The sequence below is a fragment of the Vulpes lagopus genome, chromosome 12, assembly GCF_018345385.1.
Source record: "Vulpes lagopus strain Blue_001 chromosome 12, ASM1834538v1, whole genome shotgun sequence".
NCBI lineage: Eukaryota > Metazoa > Chordata > Mammalia > Carnivora > Canidae > Vulpes > Vulpes lagopus.
The window spans coordinates 40,556,792-40,570,686 of NC_054835.1; the positions used below are offsets into that span (position 1 = coordinate 40,556,792).

Here is a 13,895-nt window from a genome sequence, read left to right on the forward strand (position 1 = left end):
TCAGCCATCCAGGCGGAAAGGAGCTGTCAGGCATTAAGCTGGAGGCGGTGATGCCAGACACAGGGACAACGAGGTGAGGGACGCTGCCGGCATATTTCAATGTGAGCCAGCCTCCTGTCCGCCCCCAGTTCCCCTCCTCAGGACGGGTACAGGCTGTGCCCACCCTCCCACCCAGATGCTGGGGCAGGTCAGCAGATGCCCTCATGGGGAAGACTGCCTTGCTTTCCCTACTCTGTGCCCAGAGCTGTCAGCCTTCCCCACTTCCCTGATGCCACCTGCCTGCCCTCCCTCTCACTCAACTCTTTCTTGTCGTCAGGAGCATGGACCAGCAGGTGTTTCTTGATGTCCTCGGGATTCAGTTTCTTGTCCACACCAACGAGCAACTTCTGGGCTTTGGCATCCACATCGCCCACGTCCACCCCACCTTCATGGTGGAACAGGACATAGTCCCCTTCTCGGGTAGCGTAGATGCAGACATAGAACTCCTCCGCCTTGAAGGGGAAGCCAGTACCATAGGAGTGAGGGGCACTCACCTGGGGAGCCCAATCCCTGTGGTCTCATTTCTAAAACCCTAATAGGGAACACTCACCTGGGGAGACCTGTCCCCCATCTTCCCCTCGGGGACAAGAGGAGAGAAGAGGCCACTGCCTCGCTAGCTGACAACCTCAGCCACTGTGAACTGACCTGGGGGAGGACGCCTACCTCTAAGTCTTTCTCATCTCAGTGCTGAGAAGTTCCCTCTGTTATGAGCCTTGATTCCTCCCTGCTACAAACTAAGTCTTTTCCTTCATCTCTGGACTCCCTGCTCCATGGCACCCTCAGACCTCTGGTGAAGCTTCAGAGACTCTGGTCCCTTTGACTTTTCTCCAGTAGCTTCGTTTCTTCTTTTACCATTTTAGGGTTGACGAATACAAAGGAAGGGAGAAGACCCAGTCTGAAGCCACCTCACACATACCTGACTGTGGGGAACGAAGGGTTCAATCAGAAAGTTCTTGAGGAAGCCTCGGGCCTTGCCAACCTATGGGGATCAAGGAATATAAAGCTTGGATGGACAGCATATCTTGTTCCCCAGGACAGGACTGCCCTCTGCTCCTCCCACCTGGCTGTCCCATCGGAGACGGGGCCTAAGTACTACTGCTACAACATCTGACAGAGCTAGATTTTTCCAGGAAAAAAAAAAAAAAAAAACAGGGCAATGGGGTCACAGACCCCTAAGCTAAAGAAGTCTTCATGAGATAGTCTTTTCCGTCCACTGCCCTCATTCCAGCTACACTTTGAAGTGTACTGACCTCATACGTTCTTTTTCTGCCTCCTCTAGAGGCTGACAAACAAGCTGGGCAGACAATGTTGCCCCAGCCCCAAAGTCACAGACATCAGGAGTCCTCTCCCTCCTGCCGTCAGCCGTGCAAATTAAAGAGCCCAGACAAATCAAGGCACTCCATCCCAGAGCTCAACCAGAGAGACACCACCCAAGGATGGAAGTCCAGGCCCAGGGAATAGCAGGGATGGGTGCAGGGGGAGGGAGTGAGAACCTGACAGGGAAAACTTCACACACACTTTCCTGGCTGAGGATAAGAGACCTGCAGAGCTAATCAGTTTGAGTGTGTCCCTGGAGCCTGCTGAGGCGAGACAGTCCTCATCCCAGTGTGTCCCGAAGCCCCCGCCCGCCCATGTGCGTCACTGCTGAGTCAGGAACCAGACAGTGATCCATCAGAGCTAATGAGCCGCTCCTGCTGGGACTGACGCTGCTGCCAGCTCAGACATTGCTGGCATCCCCCTCCCAAGGGCCAGCCTAAGGACCTCCCTGGAGATAAACATTCAGCCCCTAACCTTGCCATCCTCTCCCCAGACGACTGCAAGCACAAAGGCCAGTCAAGATCCCTCTGTCTCCAGGTCCATGTACAACTTTAAGAAACCCTCTTAAAAAAAAAAAAAAAAAAGAAGAAGCCCTCTTGACTCCAAGAGCCAGAAACTGAGAAATTACCATGAAGAGCTAATTTGAGAAAGCCCAGTAAGAGAGGAAGACAGTCCACTGCCATCCTCATCCTACTTCCAGGACTGCCAAGGAAGAGAATAGCTCACCCCTGGTCACAGTCACAGGACAGCACACCCTCCCTGGTCTCAGGGACACCTGAGCACCCTCCCCCTCTCCAGCCCCTTCTAAGAGGGAGAAGAACTGCAATTTTATCCCTGTGCCTGTTCTCCAGCCCCTTCTAAGAGCGAGAAGAACTGCAATTTTATCCCTAAGCCTCTCCTTGCCTTCCCAAACCATATCTCACTTTAGCTCTCATCTACAGAGCAGACATTAATCACCAAGCTGGGAGAAGCCAAAAACTCAATTTACTCTTCAGTATTAACAGTCTCATCTGAGTCTCTCGGCCCCAAACAGTCTGTATCTCCCTTCTTGAACAGTACCACTCCCGTCCCCCTTTGGTATACACGTCACAAGCTGCCGTTCCTTTTCTGGAAACTGAAAAGGAAATCCCAAGGACGTCTGGGTGACTCAGTCGGTTGAGCACTTCCCTTCAGCTCATGCTCATGATCCTGGGGTCCTGGGATCAAGCCCCACATCAGGCTCCTCGCTCAGCTAGGAACCTGATTATCCCTCTCCCTGTGCCTGCTGTGTGCTTGCTCTCTTACTCTCTCTCTCCATCAAATAAATAAATATTTTTAAAAAGCAAGCAAGCAAGCACGGGAGGGAAGGAGGAAAGGAGGGAAGGAGGGAGTGAGAGAGGGAGGGAAGGAGGAAGGAAAGAAGGAATTCCCAGAATGGGCCTCAGAGTCCCATCTCCACGATCACCTTTAAAGAAACACCATTTTCACCCAGCTGTGAACTGTACTAGGGTGACTTTTGCAGCTCATCTTGCCATTCCCTGATGGCAGAGCTGGGAATGGGCACCATGATTAGCCCTGCCATTCAAGTTAGCTCTTCAGGACTCTCGCCTTCCCCAGGCTACAGTGTGGATGGGTGAAGGGTAACCCACAGCACCACTGATCTGGAGGTGACCGCATCTGCTTCTGTTACAAGAGCATCTCCACCTCAACCTGTCCCCATACTCACAGTGGCCTCCTGTCCCAGCCGCGGTTTCAGCCAGGACTTAACGCCTTCCAATGTGAGGTTGACTCCCACTAGGCCGAGCTTTCCACGCCGTTTGATCAGCTGGTCTGGCTTGACTACCAAACTCTGAAATGAGAGGGGTTTGTATGTGGAGCAAGGAAAAGGAAGGGCAAGAGGCTATAGTTTGGGGACCCAAAGCACAGGAAAGCCTGTGTGGCTTCTAATCCATGCACCTACTCTTCAGGGTCAACTTCTGGAAGCTTCCTTCCCCTCTCCCAGCCTACACCTTTCTTTTGCCAACCAGGTATCTAGAGCCATCCATGGCCCAGGATCGGGCCTGGCAGAGTAGGTGCTCGCCAAATCCCTGCTGAATGAATGATTCACTACCCTCTCTATGTGGTATCTTAGCTTCACTGAACCATGAACTCTTCAGAATATGGACCAGCACCTGTGATCCAAAAGGAAGAATAGAGACAGAGCCCTGGGGTGACAAAGGACCTTAGAGACCTGATCAATCCTATCCCGGTGCTTGATCCTGCCTACAAGCCCCACAAGCAGCCCCTAAGCACTCTCACACACTGCTAGCCAGGAAAGGCACCACCTCCTAAGGCAGCGGGAGGGAATATACACCCCCAGAACTTGCCACGGGTCCTAGTCCTGCTCTCTGGACCCTACCCAGGAAGTCTGCACTTCCCAACAATGGCCCTGTAAGGAATCAGATGAAGGAGCCTTGACCCCAGACTCCAGGCTAGCTGCCCAAGGCTATCAGCCATTCTACACAAAGTTCACAGCACATTTCCTTGTGGACACATTCCTGTTATGCTCCATTTGGGGGGTGGGGCACAAACCTACTTTTACTGAACATCTACCAAGTGCCATGTGGCACACTAAATGCTTTCCAGACATTACTGCTAATTCTGTACTGCTCACAGGGTGAGTGTTACGCTCATCTGACAGATGGGGAATTAAGACACTCAAGAATGGTAAAACAGCTTGCTCCAGGCCACATGTTTAATCGACAGACAGCTTCAATCTGGACTCCAGTTTGTCCAGTTCCAAGCCCATGTGCTGTCTCCTATGAGGGCACCTCAACATGTGGGGTCCACAGCAGAACACAAAACCCCACTCAGTGCACTGCACACTGTCTATTGATGCGGGCAGTATGCCATCATGTGACTTGTTGTGATGTTTCCACTACACCAATCCTTTCTCTTCCTCTGAGCTTGGCCCTGGGAGAAGGGACCCGGGGAGGGCAGGCTCACCTGGCTGAGCAGCCAAGGGTGGTCCTGCAGCAGGCGGGCCCAGTCTGTGTCAGGGGTGACCCGGGCATACTTGAACCGGTTCTGGATGGCCGAGGTGGTGCAGATGTACTTGTAAAGGAGTTCTTTGCCTGTCTGCTCCGAAATCGCCTTGGCCGACATGGCTGCAGAGGGACCCACTCTACCTGTTGGGGGAAGAGGAGCTGGTAGGAAGGGGCAGGGGAAACAGATCAGTATACAGCTGCCCCCAGACAATAAAATCAGATCTTAGTGCTTCTCAAGAGAGGGAAAGAAAACTGGCTCAGCCGGAGGGATGGAAGGGAGATCTTAATGACCACTTCTGACAGCAGGGAAGGAGGATCAGGAAATGATGGGAGAGAAGGTAGTGGAGAAAAACAAAGGTGGTATTTTCCTCAGGACTCTTGGCCTCAATCCTGTCTCTACTTTCTTCTCAGCAAACCAACTCACATTCATCTCACAGTAAAAGGTAGCTGGATGGGGAGACAGGAATACCAGTGTGTGACCCAAACCCGAGTACTGGTCACACTCAAGGTCTCACACACACGGAAACACACCCTTTGGTTCTGTGACCTACGGGGCGCCCAGCCAGAATTGTGCAATGCTACCCTTACTCCCCCTACAGGTTTTATCCCCCCCACGCCCAGACTCACCCACTTCACACACTTACACTCATCACCAACCAGGCTGAGAGCCAGGCAAGTGAGTTTACTTAACCTCAGGCAGGATCAAGTCCCGAAGGAGCAAAGAGGAAGAGTCGTCTCAGAGTTTATTTCTCCCAGGACATTAGGCTCCCACCCTTGAGTTCAGAGCAGACACAGGGCAGGAGAACAGTGACCTTCAGTGCATCCCACCCGCTCCAGTGAGTCACCCAGCAGCTAGTTTAGAGCAAGCCAGGGGCCTCTTTGGGGACCGCCCTGTACTGGTCACTTCTAACTGAGCCAGAGCTGGGGAAAGAGCCAGAAGTCATCTTTGGTCACATGCATGTAGACGCTCATCTTACATGAACCCTGGGAAGTACACTGAAATTCACCTCTTTCTTAGATGAGGAATAAAAGTTCAGAGGAATTAAGATAACTGGCCCCAAAAGTCAAACTAATAAGCAGGAGACCCAGGACTTGAACTCAAATCCTTATTCCTGGTCCCCAGAAAATGCCTAACACCTCATCCTTAGAGAAAAGACCATTTCTCCAAGGACCAGACCGTGGCCCCCTTCACCTCACAGAAGAGTCTGTGATGACAATCTCCTTATTTTCCCTCCCCACTGCTGTGTCCTGAAACACCCATTCTCTCATGGGCAGTGACAGGAGCAAGTTGGGGAAAGGAATGAGAGGTGGGGGGAGGGAATGAAAGGAAACCATCATTCATGCTAAGAGTTTGTCCAGATCAGTAAAAGTCACTCCAATCTCTCCCACAAAGATTCCGATCTGAAGCTGCTGAGTTTGCTGGAGAAGAAAAGTCGTTCAAATAAAGGAGGGCAGAGTTAGAGGCCTGGCTGGGTTATATACCCAGAAAGGTTGGTCTCCATCCCCAGCTCAGGACAGGCCAAAGTTCCAGAGGCCACACTCCACCTGCCTCCCAACTGACCAGGCTGGGGCTTCAGGTTCTCACTCTGGCTTGGCTGGCCCCCTCAGCCTCCCAGCTAGTCTCCAGCTCAGCACAATGGGTGCTTTCAGTCTGGTGTCTGGCCCAAAGTGGGGTAGCTGGGAAGGGGCTCAAAAGAAATGTTTCCTTTTCTAGCCTTCCCCTGGGATGACTTCCGGCTCCTCCTCGACATCTTTCCGAAGGCGATGCCTCAACCAGCCCCAGTGTCCCACAGTCCTCCACCCCCCACCCACTCCAGCTCCATTTCCCAACCTTCTTGACTTCAGACCAGAAAAACTGGTCCTGAAATCAGATGGGTACACCTGCCCCCGCCCCCCTCCCAAACAGAGTATATAACTCAGGGCAGATATATCAGGGAAAGGAGGGCACAGCTGCTGACCACCCTCAGCAGTTCAGACATATCAGGTACCTGTGATCACAAACTCCAGGAGGAAGGAGCCCCTCAGCTAAGCCTCCCCAGCAGAGAGCAGTCTGATAGACACTCCCAGAATAACGACCCCCCAGACCTGGCACCTCCTAAAGCAGACAAAAGATAAGGCTGAGAAAAGAGATGTTCTGCAGCTGAAAAATCACAACTTTCTTGAGCCCCAGATCAAATCTCAGACCCAAGAGATCATTTCCACAGGGTCCTGGAGGGAGGGGGGAGACACAACACAGGCACGATATAGGATAGAACATATTTGCCATTGGGATCCCTGGGTGGCGCAGCGGTTTGGCGCCTGCCTTTGGCCCGGGGCGCGATCCTGGAGATCCGGGATCGAATCCCACATCAGGCTCCCAGTGCATGGAGCCTGCTTCTCCCTCTGCCTGTGTCTCTGCCTCTCTCTCTCTCACTGTGTTCCTATCATAAATAAAAAAAAATAAAATAAAATAAAATAAAAAGAACATATTTGCCATCTTACCAAAACAACAGATGCCACCAGAGCACTGTGGCTTAGATGGGGCAGGGCCTTTCAAGGCCCAGGCAGGATTTATATGATAGAGTAACAGTAGGGACAGTATCTGGCCTTTGCTATTCACCAATGCAGGGTAAGGCTCACAAACCCAGGGAATAGACTGGGTAGAGAAAGCTCAAAAATTTAATCATTCGGGGGGGTCTTGGTAGTCTCTCTAGGGCCACGACTCTTCATCTATTTGAGGTCTCAGACTCCTGAGCACCTAAAGCCCAGAAAAATGTGCCCCTACCTGACTGTGCATATCATTTCAAGGCGCTTCTGATTATGACCACAGACCATCACTTAAGAGAATCTGCTCTAGTGACAATGGGACATAAAGTGTTAAAAAACAAAACAAACACCCCCCACCCCCGCCCCAAATCAAGTGTATACCAATCTGGATCTGGGAATCCAGGCCACCAACTCCCCAAGGACTGAATTATGTGGTCAAACTGATGACAGGTGGTTTTAGGACAGAGTTAAGACCCCCGGGGTTTGCTTTGAGGCCCCAGGAACTATCACCTAATACCAAGTAAATCATTCGGGGGAAATCATGCCAAGGAACCTGAACACACACACACTCACTCTCTTTCTCCCCCCTCAAAGGAAGGACTTTATGTGCTGAATGGGGTCTTTTCTGTAGACAGGTAAGCGACCCAGGATTGAGTTCATCCACAGCAGCCACTGAGGGCTGAGGCAGCCCACAGTAAGGCTGAATGAAAGGAGTTCATCCCCCAGGAATGTACCCCTGGGACACAGCCAGCGCAGAGGAACCACTGGGGATGCTACTTAGGATCTCTGTCTGGGAAAGACAGAAAGCACTCATTTTTAGGTTAGTATCCATAAGATTGGTGTGGTTTTTGTTTCTGAGAGGACAAGCAATTCCTGGAGGAAAAGGGAGAAGCAGAATTCTGTGAGGGTCCCCTCCTGCAGCAAGCATAGTGTCAGAATGGGGGTGGAGACACCAGCTACCCCGTGTCCAAGGGCTCTTCCTGTCACCTTGGCCCAACCTGTTAAAGTTCTCTCAGAGATGAAAGTTACCAGCCCTGGGCAGCTGGGGTCTACCAGCTTTTCCTCACCCAGTATTTCAGATATCCAAGGATCTGAGCCGGCTGGAAGAGCAAAGTCAAAGGGTGGAGGGAGTAGGCTGTGCCTACTGTGCCATGCACTGCTCCTTCCGGCTAAAACTCCCCTGCCAGGCAGACCCTAGGGGACCACCCAAAGGCCGAACTCCTGGGCCAGTATCTGGCAAGGTTGGAGAGGGCAGCTGGCGCTGGGTCTGGCCCTCAGCCAGGCCCTACAGGAGGGCGGCGGCCGCATCCTGAGGCTCCTTCAGGACCCAGCCTTGGCCAGGCTCCGCGTCAGCGCCAGAGGTGGGGAGGGAGAGTGGCACTCTGGCCATCTGTCGCTTGGAGGCTGGGCCCGGAGGCGCTTCCAGAGCGAGGAGGGTCCTACCCGCTGCCCCACAGGCAGGTCCCCACAGCGAGGCCAGGCCTCGGGCACCGTGGGACAGCCCGGCCCCGCGTGGCTGCCAAGGCTGTGCATCCCGCTCGCTCCCTCCACTTTCTCCGCGCGGGACTCGGTCGACTCTTCACAAAAAAATTGAGAAAGGAAAAAAAAATTTTTTTTTAAATTGAGGAAGGGCCTAAGCCCGGGCAGGAGTGGGGCGAGTGGCCAACACTCTTCCTACTTCCCGTCCCCCGCGTGCGGTGGGGAGACCCGGATGGGCACACAAGGGAGCCCGCTGAAGCCCGAAGAGGCTCAAGGACTGGCCCCCGGTCGGGGTGAGGGGCGCCCGGAGAGTGCAAAGGCAGCGTGGCGGAGGGAAAAGCAGCCAGGACGACGGCTCACTGCGTGCAAATTCCCAGAAACTGGAATGTGGGGGAGTGGGGGTGGGGCCGCCGACAGCCGGGGCGGCCACCAGCCGGGGCTCCGAGCGAGGGCTAACCTAAAGCGAAGACCCCCAGAACTTGCAGGCAGGTGCAGGGAGGGCACGTGAGCACCAAGCCGGCGTCGGGGAAGGCGGTTCCGGGTTGGGGGAGGGAGGCGGGAAGCTCCCGGGGCAGGTAGGGTCCCTCTCGCGAAGGCAGCAGCCCGCCACTAACCTCGCTGCGAAAGTCCGTGCGCCGCGCTCCCTCCGCAGGCCCCGCCTCACCGCCCAACGCCCGGAGCGCTCCAGCCTCCAGCAGACGCCCGGGATCCGGCTTTTGTCTGGGCCCCTGCGGGCTTCTCCCCGCCCCCATCGGCACACGGAGCGAGCGGCTCTGCGATTGGTCACACGCGTTCCCTAGCCTGAGCGCCAGGGCTCCTCCCAATTCGCTGCCCGGTATAGCTCCGCCCCAGGGGGGGCGGGACGCAGGGTCTGCTGGGACTTGTAGTCCACCTGGAGCGTCCGTCCAGACAGCGGGCCGGCACCGCCTCTCGGGAGCCGGCAGGCCGGGGCGGGGCTGGGGGCGGGGCTGGGGCGGGGCTTCGGGTGGGGAGATGGGCCGGTCTATGCTGGAGAAGAACGTACGGGGCGGGGGGCCGTGGCCTGATCACTTAGGGGCTGGGCCGACCGCCACTCTGAAGGGAGCGGTGTGGGGGTGGGGTTGGCGGAATGGGCTGTAGCGCAGTTCTGGAGACCTGGAGTCTCCCTCTTCTCTCTCCTTGGGAGAAACTAACGTCCGTATCCCGGCTACCTAAAATCGGCCACACTGAAACCAGTTGCTTAGACCCGCTTTTTTAAGTAGCAGTGGCAGGCTGGATTTGCATTTGCACGTGGGCCCTCTCCAATGAGCCGGTGGGGCAAGATTAAGAGATGAGATTAGAACTCCTAATGTGGGATAGGGCGGGAATGGGGTGAGCGGGTGGGGCTAAGTGGGTGCCAGTCACACCGCTTTGCGTCCCACTCACCTCACCTCCTTGTGGAGCTGAGAATTCACCGGGAGATTCTAGCATGGGGCTAGGGCCGTATCTGCAGGTCTCCTGCTTCCCCTTACCGGCCATCCCAGCTTCCATGCTGGGATGAATGAACTGTTGCCTCCTTCTCCATTACCTGTGAGACAGGCTATTTTCCAAACCAAAAACTGGGACACCAGATCTGACAGGTGCCAGTGAACTTGGGTAGAATATTTGAAATCAGGCAGTCCTGAAAACCAGGACATGTATCTATTGCTCTGACATTCTGGAGCTTTCACCCCAGTCCTGCAGGTCTCCTGAGCAACTCACTGACCCTAACAGCTACCTAGCTCCAGGAAGGAGAACCAATGGAGCACTGACCAGGTCAGGTGAAAGGGTCAGCCCAGTGTGCAGAGAATCACCAGGCCTGTGCCCCTGCCAAGCCCCTGGTCATACTGACACTGCAACAATGTTGTGACATTCTTGTGGACAAAAACTTGGGAAGCCTTCCTTCCCCCAATCCAGTTGTGGTCAGGAGTGGGGCAGCTAAACTTGCTGCCCATGCCTGGACCAAATGATCTGATACTGTCACTTCCTGGTTCCTTTCCTCCCAGTCATCCTTTTGAAAGAACAACTCTTCATCTCCTCTCTGTTGTTGCTCCTAGAGAGTCTTCTATGTGGCTTGAGCTCCAACCCTATCAAGAATCTTCCCCAAAAGCACAGATCTCAAAGGGTCACCCCTCAGTAGATAAAGAAAACATCTCCTAAAAAGGTACGCCATTTCTAGCCTCAGGAAACAGCAACCCCCCAAGGTGTTCAGGGGCTAGCAGGAAGATTGCAGTCAGGAGGAATCACTTGTGTAGCAATTATCTCTCTAGTTAGAAAGATACCCTCCGTCATCTAAGTAGAATATAAACCGTAACAGAACATTTGTCGATTCGGCAATATCAATAAAAATTTTCAATGCACATGCTTTGGTCCTTGCAATTCCACTTCTAACAATTTATCCTTCAGATATAGGGGCATTTGTACACAAAGATGAAGCTCTTTGTTTTCTTCACTGCTGTGTCTCCAGCACTTTGAATAGGGCCTGGTACATAGTAAACACTCAATAAATATTTGCTGAGAAGGTAAGTCCCCCATATAGGTGTTGCTGGACCCGAATATGACTCGTCCTGTGTGGGAGCAACAAGAAAGGAGCTGTCCAGGGAGTGAGGGAGGAGAGGTGCTAGCCAGAGGGTCCATGAGCCAACCAAGCACTGGGATTTTTCAGTTCTCTGAGTGGTTCAATGCTAGGTCTTTCCCCAACAACTCTCAACCTCCCCCAGGAAAAACTAGCATTGCTCCTCTATGCTCCTGCCGAAGCTCTTCTGCTCTAAAATGATCGATCAGTCTGGGCCCCATTTTCTTACCTGCCTGTTCTCTGACTTAAAAGCTCTAGACTCTTTTGTTTTGCCATTTGAATCACCTCCCTCCTCTTCTAGATAGGGCTGGAAGACAAGTCTATGTCACCAGATACAGAAGGATATAGGCACTACCTCTGCATCTAGGCTACAGACATTCCACCACAGTAGCATTAGAACTACCTAGTGACTCCCTTCTAGATGTTAATCCATCTTAGTTAATATTCATTAAACACTTACTATATGAAAGGTACGGATGCTAATGAATATGCCTCACAGCAACTTCTTGAGTTAAGCATCATCATCATTTTGCAAATGAGTAACTGACTCTCTGGACCCTGTCCACTACCAACTAGTAGGTGAGGAGGAAGGAAAGAAAATCATATCCAGTGACTCTTCCCTACTTGGCTGGAAGCTCCTCAAGACCCAGGACTGTGACTCAAGTTCCTTTTGGCATCCCCAGTGCCTCGCATGGAGCTAGGCACACATTAGACACTCCTTGTACACATGACTGAATAAATGCTGAAATGAACATGTGAATAAAGGTAAGAAATTATAGAAGAGCAGAGGAGGACAGACGAGATGCAGCCAGGCCAAGGGTCCACCTGTTGGGATACCTGGGTGGCTCAGAAATCAAGCATCTGCCTTCAGCTCAGTATGTGATCCAGGGGTCCTGGATCCAGTTCTGCATCGGGCTCCCTGCAGGGAGCCTGCTTCTGCCTGTGCCTATGTCTCTGCCTCTCTCTCTCTCTGTGTCTCTCATGAATAAATCTTAAAATAAATAAATAAATAATAAATAAATAAATAAATAAATAAATAAACACACCTGTCTCCCTGTGACAACCAGAGACAGGGGCTTACAGCAGAGGCCCACCATGAATTGCCCTTTGAAGCATGAGGGAGGTTCTCACTCCTGCAACTTTCATTTTTTGCCCAGCACCAAGCAGCCTTCAATTGGAGCCAAGGGCCAAGAGCCCATGTGTCCCGGGGAAGCTTCCAAGGGAGGTGCAGCCAGAACCGGCTTCTGTGCACAAGAAATATTCTCTAGCCAGATTTCTTCCCAGAGTCTGTCCCCAGCTCAACACTCACCCTGTTCTAAAAATTGCCACTGCCTCATCCTCACCAGGTGTGTTCCTGTGAGATTCCCTCCTCTTTTCCTCTTTCAGGATGCCTTCCCTAGGAAGACAGTTTGCCACTTCCTGTCCTAAGACAGAGCCTGCACAGCTCCTTCCACACACACATCACTTACCCTTGACTTTGACTTGACATGTGTAACCTTCTCTCTGAATGAATTCATTACTTTTGCCTCTTGTCTCTCTTTGCCATGTTTTCTGTTTGGAAATTCTCACAAGGGTGGGCAGAAACAGAAATCACGGTATACAAATGAGAATTGCCAGTCTCCATGAGGGCCAGAGTCTCTACGGGCCAGAGTCTCTACTTTGATGTTAATCTCCTTCTCTCTCTTTTTTTTTTTTTAAGATTTTATTTACTGATTTGAGAGAGAGTGAGCAAGAGAGAGCACAGAAGCAGAGGGAGAGGGAAAGGGAGAAGTAGGCTCCCCACTGAACCCAATGAAGGGCTCTATCTTAGGACCTCAGGATGATGTCCCGAGCTGAAGGCAGACACTTAACCGACTGAGCCACCCAGGTGCCCCTCGACACCAGTCTTTTTTTTTTTTTTTAATTTTTATTTATTTATGATAGTCACACAGAGAGAGACACACACACACAGAGACACAGGCAGAGGGAGAAGCAGGCTCCATGCACCAGGAGCCCGATGTGGGATTCGATCACGGGTTTCCAGGATCGCACCCTGGGCCAAAGGCAGGCGCTAAACCGCTGCGCCACCCAGGGATCCCGACACCAGTCTTTAGAGTTTAGGACTGTGCCTCACCAGAGGGTGCTTGAAAGTGCACTTGTCTCCCTCCTTCATAATTTAGGTACTGCCTCAAGGACGTGCAGCTACGACTGCTGCTTATTTAGGCCTCCTTGATCATAAAATCACAAAACATCGGAATCAAAAGAGATCTCAGAAATCCCTTCATCCAATTCTCTTATTTTACAAAGGAAATACAGGAGCAACAGAGGCCCAAAAAGTGACCATACTGCAGATGGGCAATGCAGGAGGGCAGATGTTTGCATCCCTCTGGAAGCCATCTGGTATTATCCAGTAAAACTAAAGAGTCACATACACAGAGACCATGCAACTCCACTCCTAGATAGACCCAGGAGAATCTCATACACATACATGCCCAAAGATACTTGTGAGATTGTCCAAAAATTGGGCAGAGGCCAGATTTCCTTAAACAGCTGAATGGTTGTATAGGTTGAGATATCATTTATACAAGGAAAAACTTGACAGAAGAGGAAAATGAATGAATTGCAGCCACATGCAACAACATGAATGAATCTCAAAAACATAATGTTGAACAAAAGAAAGTGGAGCATAAAAAGTATGTGTACAAGATGATTCAGTTTACATAGAGTTAAAACAAACAAACCCTAAGTTATATTATTTGGAATGGATACATAGGTGGGAAAAGTACCTAGAAAAGCAAGGAAATGGTTATCACAAGAAAACTGGACTCTCATGCTTTCATTCAATACATATTTACTGACACCTGCAACCAGGTATTATTCTAAGCATTGAGCAACAATGAATGAAACAAGCCAAGATGCTCAGCCTTGTGTAGCTCACATTTTATCAGGGGAAATAGCAAAAAACAAGGGCTAATAGG

General features: G+C 51.8%; 1 protein-coding gene across 5 annotated transcripts in view; it reads right to left on the bottom strand.

The window, feature by feature from the left end:
- Window positions 1–9,133, bottom strand: part of ACLY (ATP citrate lyase) — a 44,473-nt gene extending 35,340 nt beyond the window's left edge. For 2 of the 5 annotated variants that reach the window (XM_041724631.1, XM_041724630.1), the window contains exons 1-6: window positions 9,031–9,133; window positions 8,281–8,326; window positions 4,321–4,507; window positions 3,062–3,184; window positions 956–1,018; window positions 301–491 (exon numbers count right to left, since the gene is read on the bottom strand). In XM_041724631.1, the coding sequence (XP_041580565.1) occupies window positions 301–491; window positions 956–1,018; window positions 3,062–3,184; window positions 4,321–4,507; window positions 8,281–8,326; window positions 9,031–9,118 (698 nt within the window). In that variant the 5' untranslated portion in view covers window positions 9,119–9,133. Of the gene's footprint in view, window positions 1–300; window positions 492–955; window positions 1,019–3,061; window positions 3,185–4,320; window positions 4,521–8,280; window positions 8,327–8,980 lie in introns of all 5 variants that reach the window. The other 3 variants (XM_041724629.1, XM_041724627.1, XM_041724628.1) reach the window with 2 other exon arrangements.
- Window positions 9,134–13,895: the final 4,762 nt, after the last annotated feature.